Here is a 24,311-nt window from a genome sequence, read left to right as displayed (position 1 = left end):
ATGAAATGTGTCCTTACTAGATCATAATCTTCTTTATCTTGTTCATCAAAGTTATATTGTAATAGTGTAATGCAATGGGGCCCATAAGGGCCAAAAATGAGAGAAAAACACTCAATACCAGAAATTCAAAAATCTAAAGAATTTATTCAGTTCATATCATATTCAAACTGTCTTGCAGGACATGAACTTATTTAGAATAATGTGGGGTTTTGTGTGTGTTTTAACCTTATATGTCACAATTCAGCATCTGCATCATACCTTCTAACTTCCAGATCTAAGTAATGCACAGACCAGTGTAAGTTTTAATATAAGTCTATTCAAAGTAAAACACATTGCCTCACTCTTGTCCGGTGCATTGTCCTTTATTCACCTTCGGGTTGGTGTCTCAGGTTGTCTTCTGGTTTTCCTCATATACAGTCATGTGACCTATACATTAACATAATATGTACACAAAAAGTAGTAATTATATTGCCCATAAATATAGGGGAGAACGGGGTAATCTGAGCCCCTTTTTACATTTGCTCCCCTCTAAGAGAGCTAAAATGATTTATCACTCAAATGTACACATTTCCCATTAATTCAGGATGTTTCCTAGAAATGGGCATTAGCAGCATTTTTTCAAGACAAAGGGCAGTGAAAATATGATTGTTTAAAAAAAGTTGTCATGTGGCTCACTTTACCCCAGCTGTGGGGTAAACTGAGACAGACCAGAAAAATCAAGGGGGTAAACTGATCCACTTACTTTTTCCACTCTGAAACTACCATAACAACACATATTGTAACAGTTAGAATCCTGAAAGCTAGCCACACATTCCAGAACTAATGTCGGACTAGTAAAAGAATGATGGGGTTTGGTCAATTAAGCAAAGCAAATTTTCGAAACACTTGAAAGTAACTCTGAACAAAATCAAATACAACATATTATAATTCAAAAGGTTTTAATAAGATTCAAATGAAAGATAGAACCAGTTAGATTAGAACACAGTCTGGGGGTCAGAACACAGGACCCTTAGAGCCAGCTTGTGTCTGGGGGTCAAAGCATAGGAAAATCAGAACCAGCGAGAACAGCCTGGGACTCAGAACACAGGAGAAGACCCAACTGGATTGTAACATCAGCCTGTCATACTCTACAACTAGGCCTACTCTACATTCCAGCCCTGAAGGTTACAGGGAAAGATGAGAAGGTGCTCTTTCCGTGTGGTTGCCCCAGGTCGTCTTCCTGGTGTATTTCCTTGGCATGATGGCTTTTCTACAATGTGTATGACATTAAAATAAAACACGTTATGTAATATTACATTAAAATATGTTTTAGACTAAACTTAACTTGTGCCCCACAGCATTTGGCTCACTTTCCCCCACCACCACAATTTGAGAAAAAACTACCTATCTTAGCATTTCAGGCAATCTTTAGCTAATATCATCACATGGTTTTTATATGTTGGTAGTTCATCAACACGTATGATAGAAGTTTTTCTACGTGAATACATTTGCTTTGGCACAACAGTTGATTAAGTTGACAGCAAGAAAATTTACTTTTACATGCAAAATACCTATTTTGGTGAAGAAAACATGCTTACCACAGCACCATGAGGTCCTCTCTTTCAGGGCCAAGGGGAAACGAGAGGGGCTTGAAAACATATATCTCACATGACCACAAATGTTTTCCGTTGCCTAGATACAGGGGGTGGCTCACATTATCGATGCCTCAGATTACCCCGTTCTCCCCTATATTTTTTTTTTTATTTTTTATTTTCTATACAAAATAAATAATAAATAAATATTATAATATTTCTACATCAAAGGTAATACCTTTAATGTAGAAATTAAATATGCCCAATACAATAGATGAAATCTTCAAAATATTTTTCTTATCAATCTACATCATAAGCAACAGTGTTCGTTGTTGTTGTATTGTTATTCTACATTCTATATCATTTTGCAAGTAACATCTATGTTGACAATATGACAATATAACCTCAAACGCAACCTCAACAATTATGTTTTGGTACCAACATGTTTAACAGATCAGCAAATGGATGCAAAGTTGGGTTTCCATTTGGTTTTGTCTTGTGATGGATCCTTCTGAATGTGTTGAAGTTCAGAATTGATTGAGTTTTGACACACATTTTTCCACAAGATGATGTTTTATGGTTAGAGGTTAGATTCTGTTGTATAGTACTTATTTGCAAGCTAGTACCTAACACGCTGTGAGGGTAATTCCTTAATCACTATGCAATGGAGGGGAGGATCTGTCTCTTCTTGTGCTCTGATGAAGGCTTGTCTGCCAAAGCATCCTATTGATAAATAAATAAATTGTATATAAATCGATGACTTAATAGGGCCACAGTATCGATAGATTGTTCAGGCTTTTAGAGTGTTTTAATCCAGGTTTATAAAATGTTTGTTGGTGTAAATAACTGCATGTATGGATTGTGGTGCAAGATGTTAAAAAGAAAAACAGACAATTAAGGTCAGGGCAAACAAACTATAGGTACTGTAGCATCAGTAAGAGAAAAGGATCCTAAATGGGGCTAAGAGGATTCGAGGGTTTAAGGGGACTTAGATTGGTTTAGGAGCCTCTGTTTCAGCTCAATAACCAATCAGAGAATAAACACAAACACAAGAGCACAGGCTGTCACTTAGACATGTATTATAATTATTATCACTTATTTCCTCTGATGGTGATCCCCATATAATGAATGGAATTACCAGATCATAACAGAAGATTCCAGCAGAGACCAGCAGCTTACTGTGATCGTAATATGACGAGCTGCAGGCTTTAGTTTAAGGCCCAATTGCTTTTTAAGACACTTAAAGCAGCCAGTCTCTGTTAAGGACTTGGCAGCCTTTTTTTCTTCATGGCAGCTTAAGATGAGTCTTGATGCATAGAGCATTTTTCAAGTCTCAACCCAAAATCAGTTTCACAACAGCTGCAAAGGAGACAGTGGTACATCAGTCACTGTAAAGGACATAACGCAAAAAAATGTAGAAATTAATGATGGACCGTAACCAAAGCTGGTTTCATGGCACCACGGCTGCTTTCATTTATCACTTCAAAGATCCACTTAATGCAACGCTCCAGTCTGATCAAAGCCTGGAATTAAAAAGAAAAACATGGAGGGATTTTGGTCCTTTTTAACAGATCCTCGCCCTGAAAACAGATGGCGAAATGGACGGAAGGGTCAAGAGAGTTTAAAAGGAAATAATGACTTCAGTCGCTAACTAGGAGTGATGCAGGGTGAGAACAACTGGCTAACTTAATGTTGTACTGTTTCCCCTTGCAGTGGGGCCCTTTGGGAGGGGGGCTTTCCTTGACCCCTTGGGGATCCCCCTTGACCCTATCAACAGAATTACTGCACTCCAGTGTGTGGATCCTCCTGGCTTTTAGTGTCTCAAAGGAGAATGTGGTGAGGAACCAGAGGTAAAGGTCCTATTGAGCCTCAGCACCATTAACGCCATAAATCACCCGACATGTGCAAGAATCTCAGGAATCCAACACTGTCTGCTCCTTCTTCTTCTTCTTTAACAACCCCCTCTATTTCTGTCCCTGTGTAAGCAAACTTATTTGAAGGGGAGAACTTTTTCTTGCTTTGTCTCTTTCTCTCTCTTGCCTTTATTACCTTTCTCTTAAATTACCCAGCTGTCACCACCTCTTTGATACAGATGTAGTGTAAAATCCTTATTCCGTTTTATTCAAAATTCCAAGAGAGTTATGGCTGCTATATAGTTCCCCTGATACCTAACGAGTCCTGCTCAAATGGTGTCAAATGTTTATCAAATCACATAGAATCCACAGACTGATTAGCTGATAAATGAGTAGTAGGAAATCATGCTATCCATGGACCACTAGGGGATCAGCTTCCTTGTTACCTCCGCCATTTCAAGGCTTTCAGTACCCATCTGTGACAGCTCATTTACAGTAAGGCCACTGATATAAAGCTGTCAGCGTGTCCGAGAAACTGATGCTTGCAGTTTCATTAGGAAAATTGATACTATACGGCTCACGCAAAAGTGTGAGAGGAGGTTCACTTATTCAACCTGAAAGTTGCTGTCTATCCTTGAAGACTAATCATGTCAGACCCAAGAGAACCTGTGACCCACTTCTGTCAAATGAGCCCAGAATTCCCTGTGAGCATAATTTAGCTTAGCACGTCAACATTTAGAGATCAGAAAAAAGTATAGGAAAATAACTTTTTTCCATGACATTGTGTACATGTGAGAATCCACATGTCATAATAGCAGTTGTTCCTGTTACAAAACCGCAATTACTCTCAGAATTGTTCTTTAAGATAACATGTTGTCATAAGTGATTGAACATCATTGGCTTGTTGCGGCCTATGGGCTGCTGGAAGGCTTCTAAGCTACACAAGTAACATGCCCCCTGAGAGGGAGGCCAGCCCCAACTTGCAGCATTACAATTTGGCTATTGAAAAGGCAAGGGTTGGGAAGGAGGAGGCAAGAGATCTTGTCAGGGTGCCCAGTGGGTTCGGAGCTTGTGCTGGAAACACTGCCTTGTCTCAGTGATTAATGGTGGGGAACTCGGAGGCAAGAGGGAGGGAGAGGCTTATGTGGCAAGATTGTGCAACTTGAATGCACAATACTATATTAGTTTTCGATGAATCTAAAGCATGCCTTATTGTGATTACAGAATATTTCTCATTTTTTTCCATTCCGGATCCGGTCCAGGAACCCTTAATCATGACATACCGCTGGAAAAAAATGGAATTCTAATCAGCCACAAATAGGGTAAACATTGCAAGAGCTACAGTTTTCCCAAATGCATTTATTACGCATGTACAGTATATGACATCTCAATTAATCAAGAAACAGTATCAAAGACTTGCCGTATTCTTTAATGGCTTTAACAAAAATATAACATCATTCAATATGAACATTATTCTGCCCATTTCACAGTTTAAACATTTTACACAAATGACCTGCTATTTGATGAACATAATGAAAAAGAGGCCTAATGTGACACACAGAAAATATGACAACGACCTAGCTATTATCTGACAACAGGGGGAAATAGAAAACTCACTCATAGTATGATTTCTATATGCATTAAACATGCAACAACAATACAAATGTAACAGCCGCAAAATTACAGTAAACGACATGTAATTATCCATTGCTCAAATGTCTTGTACATGCCGTGTTCTTACAATATTAGCAAGTTCGAAAGACACATGTAGTCTTCAGTAACCATGCCTTAGAAATTGAAAATGTAATCGCTGTAGCTCGCCTTTAATTAAGATATGTTCACATAGTTTAATTAAAATGTTTCATGACTCTGGAATGGGTATGTTAAGGGGATTTCAACACCCGTGGTTGCTAATCTGACATCCTCCTCCAGTCTTTCATGAGTGAGTCAAAGTGGATGTATCATTGAGATTTTGATGAGCACAGGAGGGACAGCCATTATGGGGCCCTAGGGCCAGTTTGAAATGCCAGCATGGTGATGACTATCTACACCCGTACAGGAGGGCGGTGGACCGTTTGCAACAGATGGCAGAAAGGAGCTGAGATGGGGCAGGTCTACAGGGTGAATACACTGACCACTGCTGGTTTCACCAGGACAGTTAAAGAGAGTGGGGGAAAAGGCGGCGTCATCCATGAAGGGCAGCTGATAGGAGGAAGAGGAGGAAGTTCTAAACACATGTGCACCAGTAAACTTCTTGAGGCCTGCAGCACATGAGCTCAGATTGGGGGAGATGTCGCAGGGAAAGCCCTGGGATGGACCTCCCACCTCGGCGTACTTGTGCTCCTTCTTGTGCCTCATCCTGCGGTTCTGAAACCAGATCTTGACCTGCCGATCGGTGAGCTGCAGCCCGGCGGCCATCTCCTGCCTCCGAGGTGGACACAGGTAAGGGCTGAAGTGGAACTCCTTCTCCAGCTCCAGCAGCTGGCTGTTGGTGAAAGCCGTTCTCTCCCTCCTGACACTGCCGCTGACTGATGCAAAAGGAAGCACATAAAGAAGAGAGAGGATGTTAAAAGTGAGTGCCAATTATGTGTCTGGAAATGCAATATAACCTCCGCAGAAGGATTTTCTTAAAGTGGAAGTGGAAGGGCCATGTTAATCCTCAGCCCATCAACCTGGGACACAGTAGGGCCCTCAGCTCTTCCCGCGTATTCACTCATGCCCGAGACACTGCACAAGACTGTCTACAGTGTCATGTGTTCGGGGAAAGTAACCTCCCTAAGAAACAGTCTGGGGGAAACATCTGACGCCACTACGGCTGTCTGACAGGCCACATTAATCACAGCTCCACACGGAAGCAGACCTGTCAAATCCCCATCTCAGTCACTTAAAAGGTACCTCGGGACCACCACTGAAAATAACCACCATTAAAGATTCCATTTGACATGTATATGAGCGATACCAGGGCCCTGTTGATAACAACATAACATGTAGGGGTTAATGGATACTTAATTAGGCCTGGAGTGACCTCAGGGAGAAAAGTGCTCTGCTTAACAACACAGGCAGACTGGGAGACTGTAGCCGCCTCATTATATGCTTTACCTGTTCCTAGTGTCAAGGGGATTTTTATCCATTTCTGTAGAAAATACCAATAAAAAATCAAACGTATATATTCAACACATTGTTATTATTGTATCCCTCTTCTTTATTTTTGATATGGAGAGATACATACTCAAAACTTTCATACCTACATATTAGGACAGATCTCACAATCCATTTGACTGACTGGACTTTGTTTATAAACTGAATGAATCTGGTTTTAAACTACCATAGTTTGCTTACAGGTACTGGAAGACTAGTGAGACCTGTGCTTTCTGAGTTTGTTCATGTGTTGTCAAGTCCTAAAAACTATAAAGGGATTAAAGTAAACAACCAATGCAAAAATTAGGGAAGAGCCCATTCAATTTGGATATATGGATTCACCCCATCAGAGCACTTAATGCAGATTGTCAACAACCGTGCACTCAGCTCTGACTTTAAAATCAAAAGTAAAGAGATAATAAAAAAAGAGTTACCAGATTGTTCAGAGTCAGTTGTGCGTGGATTCATCCAGGGGAAAATGACTCCTGAGCGGCAGATGGTGAGTAGACTGCAGCTCCTGCTCTTCATGTCCAGCTTGCCCTTGGCACGGCAGTGAAGCCGAGGCTCTGGTGGGCAGCGAAACGGGTCACCAGGGTTCAACCCAGAACTGAAACGAGCAGAGGAAGAGGTCATGTTTTTCTGATTAAGTTCGATTTCTCGGCCTCCTCCATCCCCACGTCCTCCTTCACTGTATCCCAGAATTGGCACTTGTCCAAAGCTCTGGGCTAAACTGTTGCCGTGCAGCTGCAGCGGGAGGTCAGACTGTTGGGGGTCCATGGAACCAGCTCATTAAACTGTCTCAAATCAAAGCAGGAAGCCCCTCAACAGTTATAAAAGACTACAACTTCTGTCTGTCTAATATAGGAATACAATTAACCTGATGTAAAGAATGCCGGGAAGAGCACTTGGAGTAACCATGTGGAGCATTTGAATAATATTTACCAGAAGGGTGCCGTAGTCACGTGTGGCCGTCCTCCAATGACAGAGCTCTGGAGTTGCAAAGTAATCCACTGGCAACTTGGGGCGCTCGAAGAAGCTCCTGCGATATTTCTTCAGACATTTCTAAGAGCGGCCAGCTTTTCTTTACCTAGGGATGATTAAAAACAAAAAATCACATAATGGAATATGAGTATAGACGCCATCAACTGTGTAATGGGTGTGAGCGAAAGAGGAAGGAGATGTGTTTACAGAGAGAGAGAGAGAAAATGGCAGAGAGAGGGAGAGATAATCAGACAGAAATACAATGGGTGGTGAGGAACTCTCGTTGAGAAACCGAGCGTTGATTTCTTGTAATATTGTAAATCTTTTTGCAGGATGCGTTTATTAGACGGGGCCGCCAGCTTGCAGCTGCACAACCTGAACTTTATATGGTAGGTTTTATTTTATTTTAAATCAGGTAACCTACAACACGAGGAGCTGGAATAGGCTAATATACAGGATATCAACAATGTATCGACCGCAACTCGTTAATTTTCTGGAGCTATTTTTTTTTAAAATACATGTCAAATGCAGAGGCTAATAATGAATTGTGTTCCGGGGTATTTTTCTCACATAAATGATAAAGTGTTTTATCCCGTATTTCTATAGCATTCTCTTTGACGTTCTGCATAAGGGTGCGTTTTGTCAAATAAATCAGTCCGAATATTTTGGATAGCCTAATTTTTCAACTAATTCAAGTCCCCATTAAATCGACGGGCTTATAGGCTATAGCAGCATGTGCTTCTAACTGTCGGAGTGCAAGTGTAGCTTTTGCTTAATGGGATTCACTGGGAGTGGTCAAACAAAGGCTTGACAGTCATTGCCACACAAAGACAAAGGAGGCAATCATTAGAGAATATTTTTCTATGGGACGATTCTTTGCACTTGCACTAATCAGGCATCACTGTACAGTATCAAGTGTCCCTGGCTCTGTGAGGCAACAGTCAAACGCTGCTGTGGACACGTTTGATGCAAACACCCCACGTTGCTGCGCGGCTGGATGGACAAAGAGTAAAAGGGAGAGATGTTCAGTATCCGATACAGCCCCAATGTGCGCCTGTTTGCTTTCACACTGGAGCTTTTAAGACACCGGGACGTAGCCTACAAATAAAGCTATGAAGGAGCGAAGCACTTAAATAAAATATGAATTTTACAACTTCATTTTAAAAAACCCATAATAAATATTTTAGGCGAAATTATTTGGGCTAAAAAGCTCAAGTGTGTGGCCTAACTGAGTTACACTTTGAAGAGCAAAAAAATCTCATAAAACACTGTATGTTAATTCAAACAAAGCACAAATATATGCAAAGTGAATAAATAACTAGAATAATTAAGCTTTCAGAAGACTTTAAATAGTGCACCCAAAAGCATCTCCCCCAACACGAGTGGCTTCTGCAGGCTATCATATTAGCATAGTCTGTGCCAGAATCAATCTTAGTTGAACCAGGCTTTAGATATAAGTTCCTTCTGCTGTTTCACTACAACAAAGCTGTCGAGAGAAACCCCTCTTTAGATGTCTCACAGCGGTGATGGATTATGCACTCAGGGTTGCATAGCTGGAAGAAGAGGAGCCTTCCCCCTTTTCCGTTTTACCCCTGCTGCCACCATCACTGAGGTTTCACCTGAACCTTCACAGTAGAGTCACGTCCTTGGATTTTCTTTTCTCCAAATAAAATAAATATTTTAGTTTTGAGTATCCCTTCAGTTCAGATCAAGGACGTACACATAGCCTGCTACAGGCGTATTGGTACAATTTGAAACTGTATAAAAACGGAAAATATTAAGCTTGAAGACCTTCTTTTAATTTTACTGTGGACACGGACAGGTTTAATCCGTTCACCCTATTATAGAGCTATATGTCTCTTCAGTTATTATAGGCACAGTATGAATGTAGACCAACACAACTAAGTAAATAGACATTAAATGGCATCTGCCTGAATCTAGTTTTAAACCAAAATTTACTAATTACGCATAATAGGCCAACTAATATAATAATGACAACCAACAACAACAACAACGATAATTATAATTATGCCCCTGTTTTTAATGACATTATTATTATTAAGCTATTATTATTGTTATTATTAAACAGGAGAATTAGGCAGCATAGCCTACATCAGCACTGACTGAAATGAGGTAAAGTAATTAAATTCGTTTTGTTTTCCTTGCCTCACACCCTTGAACACACTCTCTGAATTGGAGATAGAATCTATGATATACTAGCTCAGCTATACCATAATTTAGCTCCTCCGCGCCTCCACCACAATTCTCCGTGAACTCTGTTTGAACCGCCCCGGTGGCAATAAATCATTTTTCTCTCACACACAAAAGCGCGCCGGTCGCTCTGGGTGTCAACCCTTTTACAATTCCTCCTTACCTTCTGCGCTCTATCGCCTGCTGACACAAACAACCGAGGAAAATCGTCGATAAACTTTTATTTTTCATACCAATAACTTACAGAGAAAAAAGGGTAGCCTATACCGGGGAATATCTGCAACTGCACACACGCGAGAGGATCTGCAGAATGCAAAACGTTTCTTATATTTAGCCTAGATTTTCTTTTTTCTATAGATTATATAGGCTATTCCTTACATTAAAAAAACATAATTATTTTTTCAGAGCTCAACGAATGCACAGATCAGTTAATGTATTTCCAGGGGACAGAGCTGGGCAGATAAGACGAGAGAGAGAGAGAGAGAGAGAGAGAGAGAGAGAGAGAGAGAGAGAGAGAGAGAGAGAGAGAGAGAGAGAGAGAGAGAGAGAGAGAGAGAGAGAGAGAGAGAGAGAGAGAGAGAGAGAGAGAGACACGGGGAGAAGACGTTAATGGGCAGAGGGTGCTGTCGGTTAAAACGGTGCATACAAATGGCGCTGTCTTGGCAGAGCACGGAGAAGATTTATGGGCCCGGTGCCCTATATTGCTGTAAACAATGCAGAGTGAAATGAAAGGACTAGAGTTTGCAGACTGCACTTCATAAGTGAGGAAAAGACACACATTGTCAATTTCCCAAACAAGTCCTGACTTTTGCATAAGCATGTGCATTAACATAGATATTCATTTGGGCCTTGCTCGTGGCATTGCCCACTGTAAATCCTGGTCTGTCGGTGGAGAGTACAGACACATAAATCCTGCACTCCGAACCCATGAATACCAACTGAAAGTGTAAAATGTGGAAATAACTTATTTTCTTTTTCTTTTCTTTTTACTAATACCCAGGGGGCAAAGTGATTTTATGGACATGGAGCGTTGTAAAAGGTTGTTCACCAAAAATTACATCTAGGACCTTCCACGATCACAACCTGGGTCGACATAGCAAATCAGAACCACTGTTAAGTGAATGGGGGTGAATGGGGATGGGCTAATGGGGAATTTTTTGAACTTATAGATATCATTATGAAACTTTGCCAGTTGATTACTGACATTAAAACAACAACTTTTTGTATTACAGTATTTTCCAAAATGTTTAAATAAATATGAAAAATCATCAATATCTTACTAATGATGCGTAAATTTGCATATCTGCAAAGCCCCAAAATCTAGATGTTGGAAGAAAACAAAGTCAATTTGTTTTAAAATTTTGAAAACAAAACAAGTGTCCAACTGCCTGAAGCCTTTCCTAATCACAGTTCAAATTTGATCAATAACCAATAGAAAATAATTTTGCCATGGACCAAAAGTGTCCTTTTGGAGTCTCCAGCTGGTATTCTAGGAAACGGCTAGACATTCCCTTGGAAAAAACTGTGTAAAAAATATATTTTCTATGGGTTATTGATCAAATTTGAACTGTGATTAGGAAAAGCTTCAGGCAGTTGGACACTTGTTTTGTTTTCAAAATTTAAAAACAAATTGACTCTGCTTTTGTCCAACATCTAGATTTTGGGGCTTTGCAGATATGTTTTTTAATGTCAGTAATCAACTTGCAAAGTTTCATAATGATATCTATAGGTTTAAAAAATTCCCTATTAGCCCACCCCCATTCGCTTAAACAGTGATTCTGATTTGCTCTGTCGGCCCCCTGTAGCTTTCCAGCAGCTTGTTGACCAGGTTGTCCACCCAGGTTGGGATCCTGGAAGGTCCTGAATATCATTTCTGGTGAACAACCTTTTACAACGCTCCATGTCTGTTTAAAAAAGAAAAAGGGGTTTTGCCCCTTAGGTATAAGGAGAAATCTTGTTTTCCACCATATAGCCTAGCCTTAAAATAAAATATGCAGCAGCATAAGCCGAAAACATATTTTTCAAATATTATTCCTGTGAAATCGGATGTAGCCTATACTAGCGTTCAAAACTTGAATTTGTATTAACTATTAAAGCTCTAATTTTGTCTGTTTCACAACTAATAAGAATGAAATTGTAAAAGCATGTTTTATTATAAACAAACCATATATATACAAACCCATATATATATAATATAAATATTTAATATAAAAATATATATATATATATTAGATATTTAATAATTATTTTATCAAAAGTTTTGGGACTGAGTTGACCCTGTTGTTCTTACATTCAGATTACACATTACTTTGCCTTTAACATGCCACGATCTGTTGCATATTATATATTAATATGTAAGACTCTTAATGCTGGAGCAGCTGTCCTTATGGTACTGAAAGTAGCCTCAGGCGACTGCAGCAGAAATGCAACTGGTGGCCACGCACAAGTACAACGAAGAAGAATTTTCTGGGATCAGACCCAATGCGTCTCCACTTAAAAGTGAATAACTTAATCATAAATCAATCCAGTGTCTGTCTGGGCCTTCTGTGACACCTTGAACTGAGAGAGAATTACGAGTCATTTCTAAGGTCCTTAACGATGCATCAACTATAAGCGAATATGACATAAAGTATTACTGTCAAGTTTACCCATGGCCATCATGTCCTGTGTGATGTGATGTTAAAGTGTGCAGAGATATCCGAGTGTTGATCCAAGCTGCTTTGCTTTACCCATGCACTGACAGTTAATCACTTTAACATGTCTGATGGAGTTTTGAAAACTAGCTTTATGTAAATCAATTTAACTCTCCCTCTATCGCGTAGGCCTACACACACACCGACACACACCGACACACACACACACACACACACACACACACACACACACACACACACACACACACACACACACACACACACAAAAGACATGGTGCATCTGCTCCCCTGAGTGAACGGATGGGAGAGAGATTTACGGATTTATGACACACCCACTGCTGGTCAATGCGAGGGAGCCTGGAAAATAGCAGCGTGACCCCTGTTTCAACTCTCAGCCTTTATGCAACTGCCACGGCTGCCGTTTAAACACACTACACCATAACAATACCCCGAGCCGGACCTTTCATTCTAAACCTAAAGTGGTTGAAGAAGACACTCACCTGAGAGGAGTGGAGAGAGAGAGAGAGGGGGAAAAAAGAAAAGAGTAAGTAAACGTTTGCACTTAACCCGGTGTTGACAATAAAGGCAGGTAAGCACACCGCAGTCAGGAGGGCTGCTGGTCATTTTTGTTTCGTATTTGCTCTCGTTCAAACATTTCCATTGCTGTTTGTATATCTTCCGAGAGAGAGAGAGAGAGAGAGAGAGAGAGAGACAGAGAGAGAGAGAGAGAGAGAGAGAGAGAGAGTGAGTTCTCGCGTAAGGTACTCATAAATCACAGGCAGCCTGCAGCGGTGCAATGTGAGCTGAAACTCATGTGTGTCTCAAGTCAGGAAAAAAAGAAACCAGTTAGGTCTGAGAAAGTGTTGAGGAATTTAAAGACAGAATCTCAAACACATAAAACACAACATATCCCTGCAAGGTGCTGAGCTTTAGAAGTGTAGCCTCTCCAAGTCACTCTACATGGGAACTAAATAGCTGGAGGAAAATTAAAATCTAAAGAGTTTATTTTAAACTTTAAAAATGGCTCCAATTCATAAAAACAAGATTGAAGATGAAGCTGTTTAAGTCTCGGATAGTGTGAAAAAATTTATTCATGTTGATCTTCTGACAGGTAAGACTACTTTGAAGTTAGTAGATTTATTAAATTATTTGCTTGAATAGATCGTGTAAAATGTAAACGTGTAAAGTATAAAATGTGCCTTTTGTATCCTTAAATATTATGATTATAAAATATCTGTGTAAATATTAAGAAAGTAAAGAGAAGACTGTGCATTGGCCCAAAGTCTGACAAGAAAACGCGAGACAAGGCCAATTTATGACTGAGCAGCGACAAGAGCTTTTGTTTAAATAGTTATTTGAAATCACACGTTCTGTTTATTCTCTAAATGACTCCAACCAGGCCTAATATGGACGCGTTGATTCAATCCCCTGGGCCGAGTCAACGAAAAGCCAAGAAAGAAAATATATGCAAATTGGGCCTCAAGTATTATCTCTGTTTCTACTTTGGATACATCTTCACTCACAAGAGCTCAAACAAAACGGACGTGCTGTCATTGTCCAAGGTGTAATCCGAGCTACACCTGTAAACCCCAGACACACGAGGTAGAGGCTGGTTCATCACACACGGTGGCCGCTGAGATTAATTGTTGAGCTCTCGGTGTCAGCTGTTTATCTTGAAAATGCAGTCGAATATTCTTCCATCAGCGCTGAATAGTTGGTGCTGGCCACACAGGAGAAACCAAACGGGTGTATCCAAATAAATAATGTCACAATATATTCAAGGCTGCCTCCAACAACAAATAGTTAGATTTGAAAATTAAAGTGAACAGAGAACAATAACGAATGTATGGCAACATAAACTATCTTGATAACATCACTTTCATTTGCAATATCTCACATTAAATGTTGCATACACATGTTGGAGCTTCTTGGAGGGAAACCTAATTTCTCAATAGCAAGATGCAAAGGTTACGTTTTGTAATGAATTTTCTGCGGGATATTTGCATTTTAAATGTGGGAAAAAGTTTTAAGGAATAATTAGTGTCTGTGGAAAGTGAGTACAAGCTTGAAGGTCCCTGTCCTTAAAACTAATCACAACGACCAACTGTTCCAGTACTGTCAAGAACACCCAGCTATAATTGGCAGGTCACTTTTGACTGACCTGAGGCAAGTTGAGTCACGTGACCGCATATAGGCTACTATTTTTACTGCCTGCTGTTTAGGGAGAACGTAATTGATCCCTGGAAATGTGAAATTTTAAACTCTTCTAGCTTATTTCAATACTATTTTTCGGACAATTACAGCGTTTTATAATAATAACAGCAACACAACAATGGGCATTTTCGGAGGTTCCTAATTGGGCCTGCTGGACGCATGAGGACTGTCCAAGAGTTCAACACTGTCCTGGGTCACTCTGATTAAACAAAGGGTGCAACACATTCAGGTATGCCCCGCCGCAGGTCTCTCTACAGGCACAGGGCAGAAACATCCACAAAGAAAGCCGAGGCCAAGGGGGACCAGCGAGGGTGCACACAGAAGGTACACGTATAGAGAGTGAGTCGGGTCACAGGGTTGGAGAGGTCGGCCCTCCAGACTGAACTGAGCCTAATGGGACAGAAAATGTGTCCTCAAAGTGAACTCGGCCTTCTCCCACTTCGCTCCCAAATTTCAATAAAGTAGCTTTTCAGCCTCGCGACGTGGAGGCGACAGCGCCGAGAAAGGGATTGGTGGGATGCTGTGACTGTGGCGAGCACATTAATTTCTCTAATCTGTCCGGCAACATAAAGGCTTCTGGATTCATTTTTCACCGCCGTCTCCCACCTCTATTCTAGTGTTTTTTCTAAAAGCCAGGTCCAGAAGGCAGAATTTGAATGCTTTGGTCCGGTAAAAAGGGATTTATTTAAAAAAAAAAGAAGAATCCATTTAAAATCACACATTTGGGAATGATTTTAAATGATACGGCCGTGTACAGAGGATTTAGTGGGATCAAAACTGGCCGTTGTCAGAGCTGTTTTTTTCCAGAACATAACACAAAGCTGTGCAGTGAAAGATTGATGATGGAGCATACCTCTTCCTTTTGTGCTCCCTTGCCCCCCCACAACGCCAGGCATTTTATAAGGCCTATTCATGTCACAATTTCAATAATCTATCAAATTCGTGCGCGTCTTTGGGTTTAAGTCATGGTTCGACTGAGATCCTTCATCAAAGATCTGTCCACAAAGAACTAAATAATACAATACATTTTTAAAAAAAATAAAAAATGAATGCATCTTTGTGAGAGAAAAAAAATCTGAAAGCAAAGAAATAGAGAAGATTTGGTCAAATTGCTGTAGCCTATGAATCCAGAAGGTCTACTTCAGTCGTAAACAGTCCTGCAGTGCTTTGGTCCTCCTGCCAGATGAAAAGCGAACGATGACGTTGCATTGAGCGCCTGTTTTTGAAAGTGTATTTTTTTTTTGCTCCTGCTGCTGCCGCTGCTGCTGCTGCAAACTCGGGAGGCAAAAGTGCCCACTGGGGAGACAGCAGGTGAACGTGGCAAAGCGTTCCCACAAGCAAAAAGTCAAGAGAGAAATGGTAAAACAAAAAACAGCAGAGATTATCAGCCTCCCTTCCTTTCGCCAGGACACAGATAACAAAGGTCAGCTATATGCTCCATCACCATCTTGCTCTCTGGGATATTTAACGAACACCACATGGTGTGTGAATCTATCTGCAATTCAGGACCTGATTAAAAAATAATATTTGTATTTATTTTATTATATCTTATTTCATTTGTTTGCATTGTAAAACGCAGTCTAATGGCGCAGTGCGCAATAGGAAAAAAGCAGGGTCAACTACTACTTGTTACAAAATTAACAAGAATATTTTTCACATCAATCTATAATCTCTAACAAAGAGCAAATGTCCTCTAACTCAGTCGCATGCAGCTTTGTGTTCCAGTCAGGACGAAGGGAGCATGAGAGCTTCGTGGCAGAGGCGGTGCAGTGGGGAGTGGAGGGCCTCAGTGGCTTGTCTTTAGCGTTAATTGAATGCCCTTCAGACTGATGAGGTTGCATATAATGCATAGCACAAACTATTTCATTTTCAGATTTTAGAAAGTAGCTGCAGTCCATTATGAGTCAGACACACACACACACACACACACACACACACACACACACACACACACACACACACACACACACACACACACACACACACACACACACCACACACACACACACACACACACACATTGCTAATTTCAAAGATGCAAACAGTGTTTTTCAAAATTCAAAAACACAGTGATTCTTGTGTCCCTCGTGAAATGTTAAAATATAAACACATTTTTGAGGGAGATCCTTCCGAGTAGCCAAAAAGAATAACAGACCTCCTCTTGACTCAAAATATGAAGTTCAACAAAAACGTGTGTAAAACTAGTAGACACGCACTGTTTTATTGACCAATATGATTAGCACAAATACACTACACTCCGTTTATTGCATTTCACAATAATCAGCTTTGTAACGGTCTAAACACAACATCAACACCACAAAACTAAATTGTAAATCAAAGTCCTGTTTCTGAAATACACGAGGTAATTCTCACATTAGTATAATCCAAAACAAACAAGTTCAAGATCAATGGTGTGTTCCAGCCTTTTTATACCAAAAATAACTATTATTATATTGATTTCCTTCCAGTGTTGCTTGAAATAAATAGATTGTGCATTTCACCTCGGGCAGCAGGGCAAAAGCAATTGCCCACAATAACATTTCGATAAAATGTATATTTTTTTTCTATTTTTTTTCCTTCATTCAAAACATTTTTTTTAATAAAAAACATCATTTTAATTGAGCTTCAAATAAATTAAACCCTGTGTCACGTAAAAATAATTCATCGGTATTCGCAGTAATCCATGCTATATAACATGCATTTTATATAACTTTGGACTTAAAGGAAACCGAACAAGATAGCTACCAAAACAAAATATATAATTGTTCTATAAATAACCAGTCCTTTTTCAACCCCCAATCTTGGTTCGTGGTTTTTTATAACCTGGTAATATCCTCGCCATGCTGTGCTCCGGAGAGTTCGTCGGGGGCCCCAGTGTTAGTGGCCGAGGCAGCGGCAACAGCGCCGGCTGCTGAGCTTGTGTTGGACCCGGACGAGGAGGAAGAGGATCTCACTTTGGTGTTCGGCAGCCTGTGATCCTTTTTCCATTTCATCCTGCGGTTTTGAAACCAGATTTTAATCTGTCGCTCGGAGAGAACCAGGGTGTGTGCAATCTCGATGCGCCTCCGCCGAGTTAAATATCGGTTATAGTGGAATTCCTTCTCCAATTCTAAGACTTGCTGCCGGGTGTATGCTGTCCTAGAACGCTTGGTCTCCGTCCCATTGTACGCCGAGTTCACTGGAAAAAGGGATAAGTGGAGAGAAAGGAAGACAGAGAAGGGAGGAAAGGAGGGGTAAACAAGAATGGCCGCAACTGAGATATGGCTGGAAAGATTTATTGGTTATGAATGTTTAGCTGTTTGAGAAATTTAAATGGGAAGCTAAGAACTTCTCAGCGTAATGAGAGGACACTCACATCCAACTATGAGTTAAATTATTAATGCAAGATTACAAAGCTCAATTTTTTCTTCTTATTCATTTCTCCCCTCTGTCTATCGCGCAATACATAACAGCAGAAGCCACATGGTGATACGGCTGCCCTGAGTATACCTCGGCTATAAAATTTATGGTGGGTGTAATTACCAATGCCGAGTCGTAAATCCGCCTCAATTGTGCCATTTCAAAGGCTTCCCTGCTATCGGAGCAGGGGCTGGCAACGAGATGGGAGTCAGAGGGACTGATAAAAGGGAGGGAAAGGGAGAGAGCAGCATGAGGAGAGCAGGGAACATAAACACAGAAGTTGCCTACCAGTGCTGACGTGAATTTTCTTCATCCATGGGTACACCACGGGCTGCTTGGAGGAGGCTGTGCTGTTCGGATGCTCCGGGGTGGCTTGGTTGCAGGCGGAGGTGGCGGCCGGTGGGGTGGCGGGGGACATGGACAACTGTGGGGTTTCACATGAAGCAGGTTGCCCTTTCCCTGTCAGCAGGTGTGCAGATTGGGGTATTCCATGTCCACTTGGCGTGTCAGGTTCAGGGATGCTTGCACAGTTAAACTGGCGCTCTTGGTAGCTCGCCCGCGGAGGATATAACTCCTGGTGGTGATGCTGGTAGCCAGTGTCCCTTGCGCGGCTGTAATATTCTGGACTATGCTCAGGGATGTAGTTATTTTGCGAATATTCCTCGCATGGAGGAAATTTCGGATCAATGTAGTTAGACTCCATCAAATACGAGCTCATGATCATTAATTTCTGGAGTAGAAAATAATTTTTCTAGCTTTGTCGTTTTTCTGCTCCATAAAGCCCTCCTACTTGCGAGCAGCCCTGTAAAGTTACTTTTACCACGTGACCCAATGGCCCAATAGCAGGGTGAGAGGTAGTTCCCGGATAAGGAACCAGAGGTATTTAGCATACCTACAGTCGCCATTGTGGGCACAAATCTCTCTCTCTCTCTCTCTCTCTCTCTCTCTCTCTCTCTCTCTCTCTCTCTCTCTCTCTCTCTCTCTCTCTCTCTCTCTCTCTCTCTCTCTCCTCTCTGGTTGCGTTACCAAGGCAATTGATCTTGGGGACAAAACTAGTAGCTAAAGTTGCTGACCAAGGAAAAAATAAAACAGGCAAAATCCACTGGTCTCAATTATTCAAAGGGAACTATAGGTGATTCGCCAAGGATATGGTACAACAATAGCAAACCAATCATGTTGTTAGCTTGCTTGCGTTATATAAAGGTTATCTGCTAATTAATGAAGGCACAGTCTTTACCAACAGCACTTCAGCTGTAAAACAGATTACGGCCCATTAATATATTAACCATTAGAGCCGCATCACTTTTGATGATGCACCTTAAAAAAACATCTCAGCAATAATATTTAATAGGTTTATGGTGAATATAAATGCCATAGAGTGCTGAGGTGCTCTGGAGGTGTGGTTGATGTTTGAAAATAGGCCTGTTAATGTATAACGTGGCATAAAGGTGGACATGGATACAAAATGTTTGTCTATTTTATAAATGTTATCCTTTTTTTCTTCCAGGTTATTCCTTAAAATGCACAGCCTTCAACTTTCAATTGAAAATAGGCAAGAATAGTATAAGAATAGTATAAGACTGTACACTTTTTGAATGTCATATAAGCAAAACTCAGCTGACAGAAAAGTTGCTTTAAAAGAAATTGAATAAGATAACAAGTCAAGGTGGTCTTTGTCCACACTATAAACCAATAAAAGAAAAGACAAGACAACCTTTTACGAATGCCTTTAACCTTAAATTAAAAACGTAAATCTGGAAGATACAACAGTTATTCAACAAGAGCCTCCCGGAGATACTTCCAAAAGCCATAATGAGAGCTTGGATGTCCGCAACAAAACACTGGATTATGAGCAGAGAAATACTGTAGACCACCGAATAGAGAAATACAAAACCTTTTATGCCACAGAGCAGACACCAAACTAACTGTATAGCACCACAGACCTGCCGCCATCATAAAACAGCAGCGCTGTGGTGTCACACAGCCCTGACAACAGTGCAGAGCAGCATCATTATGATGTCACAGACCAGTCAGCAGAAGGAAGAGACCATTATAATTTCACACACCAGAGGCTCTCACCAGCATTAGGATGTGCTGACTTAACTGCAGAGGAGTCACATTGTGTCACACTGAAGTTAAGTTATACTTGGTTGTTGCAGACCAGAAAGTAAAAGCATTTAATTGAGCAGTTGTACTTTCTAAAAATGAAGTTGAAGAGTCCTCACACATGCAGGGCAGCCCAGTTTAAGTGCCCTGGTTGTAGACGAAATTCTGTAATGCTGCCATCAAGTCTTTTTGTGAAAAACAACAACCGTCTATCCATCTCACCATGTGTTTACAACGTTGAAAAATCCTAATGTTTTGCAAGACCATAGATGTGGCCTACAGAAAACATTGACCATTTAAGTGTAAGTACATCAAATTAACTCAGTTTATGACAGAAAATGTTGGGACAGAATTTGAAGAATGCAACATTGCTATATAGGCCTATGCACATAAATAAATGCAACTTATTTCTAGACCAACAGAGTATTAAACAAGACTGAGAATGTCACTTAGCCCATCACCACCCGATCATTATTTTAGTTTTGCACTTTATAAAGTTGAACTATAGCCATACAGGTACATAACAATTCCACTGTGATTTATGTATGTGACAATAAATAAACTAACTGACTAACGAAACAACCTAGTTGCCATATTATATATGCCTTCATCTTTAAATCGTCTTTGTCCCACCTACTTCAAAAATATACAAATTGAAATGATAAGAAATGGACAATTGTGCTTCAGTCTTGCTGCCAATTGGAAAGTGAAGCCTCCAAATGCTACATGCTAATCATGGCTGAACCGTCAGTCACAGTACTGGAGGTCTGCTGTTACATTGTAAACTGATCCTGCCTGGCTGTATAAACTTGTCATGTGCTATATGCTTCCCATTCTTAGCCCAGACTCAGCTGTGTTCAAGGAGATAGGTTAACTCCCCCATAGCTTAGCAGCCTCCCAACAACATCCCCATTATAGGATTACATCTACTCGTCTTTTCACTGTTATGATATAGGCTATGTGAGGTCATCAATAGAAACAAATCCTACAATGATGTTTGTTTAAAAAAAAACGTTTAATAAAAGCCATACACTCTTGAGGGGACAGTATGCCTAAACCGAAGCAATGCCTATTAATCTATTGGTAAACAGCACCAAATTGCGAGTTAAAAGATGTATCTACTATTTCCACAGCAATAATTACATAATATGGTTGAAAGCGACGTCAAATGGAATTTCTGGCTGTCCGGTTAGTACAGAATTCGTACGACATTTCTATTACCCCTTGCGAGGATGTTAGAGGCGTTTTATAGAGCAATAAAAATCGTAAATCAGTCACTTTTAAACGACCCCTGCTTCCTAACGTGTTTTACAGGGTCTGACACGGTAGTAGCCGCACACTGCACACATGGGTTTGCTCTCTGTGGCCTACCTACACAATCTACGGCTGTCTGGACTATGAATACACTTTGTGTCAATGTTATTGCATTGCTAGAGCATGGATGTTATAGGCCGTGTGTGTGTGTGTGTGTGTGTGTGTGTGTGTGTGTGTGTGTGTGTGTGTGTGTGTGTGTGTGTGTGTGTGTGTGTGTGTGTGTGTGTTACACGGATGATTGTAGGCCTATGCAATATTAGGAAAAGCCAGAGACAGAGAGACAAGTGGAGGTGCAGAGGCAGAAGAATCCATTGGCTGGCGTGGTATTTCAGTTGCCCATGTATTCCTGTAGAGACGTATTTGCGACTGTTTCTATTTCACACAAATTCGGTTCTACAGGGTACATATAGACAACTAAAGGGTTTTGGGTAAGAAACTGCAAATATGATCTCTCTCTGGCAAAACCTATTCGAAAGCATGTTATCATGTCTAAAATTGGACTGGTAATGTGTATTCGGGAGTAGCCTAGTGTCTTAATAAATATTAAGGCTGCAATAGAGTAGGCTAGAAACATTGCACATGCTGTTGCAGGAAAATGTGTCTAGAAAAATGCTACTTAAATATTTGTTTCTCCTAAAAAGCCTGCACTCTCTCTCTCTCTCTCTCTCTCTCTCTCTCTCTCTCTCTCTCTCTCTCTCACACACACACACACACACACACACACACACACACACACACACACAAACACACGATCACGTCGTGTGCAAAGGACAAGAGGGTCCGCTTTTCTTAGCATTCAACCTCTGCCTTTGAGGTAGCTTCTATATGAATATTCAGTCACAAACATGGCGGATACAAAGGGACGGCGTGACAGCACAGATGAAAAATAAGTTTCTATTGTTCCCCACCATTTCTTCTGCTCGCTATTACCATACTGACCGCTCGGTAACCTTTCTTCCTGCCACTCTGGGAGCTAATGAGAAAAGCCTAGGATGAAAAATGCCTTTATCAGACATGTGACCTGTTCCGAGGTTATTAAAAACAGCAAACATGCTCAGATTGTGAATCAATGGAATTGATTACAGTGGAAATGCACGGGGGAGCTCAAACACTGTCAAAAAAACATCTCAATCTAAATACGTCTCCGCGTGCTGCTCTGCGTATCAGTTCAATAGATTGTTCTTAATTGGAGAACAAAGCATTCTAGACCGACACACAGTGAAGCAACGAGGAATTAGTTCCCCCCAAAAAATCTAACACACCTAAATTCATGCTGGCTGTTATGCACCTCAACCAGTGTGAGGAAGCTGCACTTACAAACACACACACACACACACACACACACACACACACACACACACACACACACACACACACACACACACACACACACACACACACACACACACACACACACACACACACACACACACACACACACACACACACACACACACACACACACACACACACACACACACACACACACACACACACACACACACCACAAACCCCCTCTCTCCTCGTGCGCTCTGGCGGACGCATTTTAATATTAGTTAGACAGCCTGACCCGCGTTTCACCCCTAGCGTTTGACTGCTTCCAATAGTTCACTGCCAAGGATTATTGATGGAGAGACAGCAATGAATTCCTTCTCCCCACAAATGGCTTTCAGATCGTGCACCTAGTTCAATAACTAGTTATAATGTAGAAGTACAAGAAATGAGGCCCTCAGGCGGACTAATTTGATGTTTCATTTGTTCATTTGAGAAATTGTAACGCATTCCCCCTTTCCCTGCAAAACAGGAGCAGTACAAGCCTGTTCATACATGGTATATATGTAAACAAAATAAATCTGTACAAAAACTATGCGTGGATGTTTTTGTTCTGTCCATGCCTGGTTCTTGTTTAATTCTTTATTTTCTTTCAATGTGGTGGTACAGCACCACCTGACCTGATGCAGACAGATATTACACTCCCTGATGACAACGGTTACGATACGCGTTTAATCAAACCCTTAACATAATAGCTTGTACGCGCTCCCCAGGTGTAATCACGTTAAGCTGGATGGTCCAGTTAAAATACAAAATAAAACAAGTTTTAATTAAGTGTAGATAGACTGGAGACTAGTTGGATATGAAGACCCTCTAAAAGGGCATGCAGCAGCCAGTGGAGCGGAGGAGGCTAGATGTCTCAAATAAACTATTTGTTTGCTTTGTAGTTCAATATAGCAATGCTCCAATACTGCAACGTTAAATCCACTTGTGCAACCAGAGTGCCTCTTTTTTCATGCTATTAGATCCAAGTAGTTTGGCGGAAGGACAGCCACTACAGGTCAAGTTGGCGGGTTTATTTAAGCAATCAATGTTTGATATAAACATTTAAAAAAATATATATATTCATGTGGAAGTAAAAATATGGACTGCAAAACCGCAGTTAAAACACCAGACTTTAAATAAAATTCGTTAGATTTCAGGCATCAGTGCTCGTGATGTCAGTGTATCCAGCTGTTTTGCCTGGAGCCGAATAACAAGCTCGTGGAAGTGTCACCTCTCCTAACTAAAGCCAGGTGGACAGGCGTGGGGCGATGGATAACACTTACTGAGAAATTGAAGGTCCAACTCTTTTTGACACGTAGAACTGCCTGAAAATAGAAGAAAAGCACAAATTAGATCAGGAATAGTCCACTTTTCAGCAAAATAAAATGATACATTTATATAAAAAATAATATTGTAGCCAAACTGGGAAATGAAAACCGTTGAGATAATCTAGAAATTGTCGAATTAATGTTTACGTTTTTAAAAACAGACATATTAAACCACTACATTAATCAATGGATCTTTCACTAATTGATTGAATTAATTGAGCAAAT

General features: G+C 40.7%; 2 protein-coding genes across 3 annotated transcripts; both read right to left on the bottom strand.

The window, feature by feature from the left end:
- Nucleotides 1–4,832: 4,832 nt before the first annotated feature.
- On the bottom strand, nucleotides 4,833–24,085 carry LOC307253393 (homeobox protein Hox-D3-like). 2 transcript variants are annotated; one of them, XM_080031419.1, is made up of 4 exons: nucleotides 24,042–24,085; nucleotides 7,505–7,649; nucleotides 6,997–7,169; nucleotides 4,833–5,952 (listed from the first exon to the last, which is right to left on the bottom strand). In XM_080031419.1, the coding sequence occupies exons 3-4, from the start codon at nucleotides 7,088–7,090 to the stop codon at nucleotides 5,432–5,434; spliced, it is 615 nt and encodes a 204-aa protein (XP_079887545.1). In that variant the 5' UTR covers nucleotides 7,091–7,169; nucleotides 7,505–7,649; nucleotides 24,042–24,085; the 3' UTR covers nucleotides 4,833–5,431. The 2 variants fall into 2 exon arrangements, with proteins under 2 accessions (XP_079887545.1, XP_079887544.1); XM_080031418.1 differs by lacking the exon at nucleotides 24,042–24,085 and having other exon boundaries at nucleotides 7,505–7,929.
- Nucleotides 17,040–18,919, bottom strand: hoxc4a (homeobox C4a). The gene is made up of 2 exons (XM_080031417.1): nucleotides 18,310–18,919; nucleotides 17,040–17,800 (listed from the first exon to the last, which is right to left on the bottom strand). Exons 1-2 carry the CDS (start codon nucleotides 18,743–18,745, stop codon nucleotides 17,439–17,441), a joined length of 798 nt encoding a protein of 265 aa, XP_079887543.1. The 5' UTR covers nucleotides 18,746–18,919; the 3' UTR covers nucleotides 17,040–17,438.
- Nucleotides 24,086–24,311: the final 226 nt, after the last annotated feature.

This window comes from Ammodytes marinus (genome assembly GCF_949987685.1).
Source record: "Ammodytes marinus genome assembly, chromosome: 7".
NCBI classification, from domain to species: Eukaryota; Metazoa; Chordata; class Actinopteri; order Uranoscopiformes; family Ammodytidae; genus Ammodytes; species Ammodytes marinus.
This window is presented reverse-complemented; position numbering and strand designations above follow the sequence as displayed.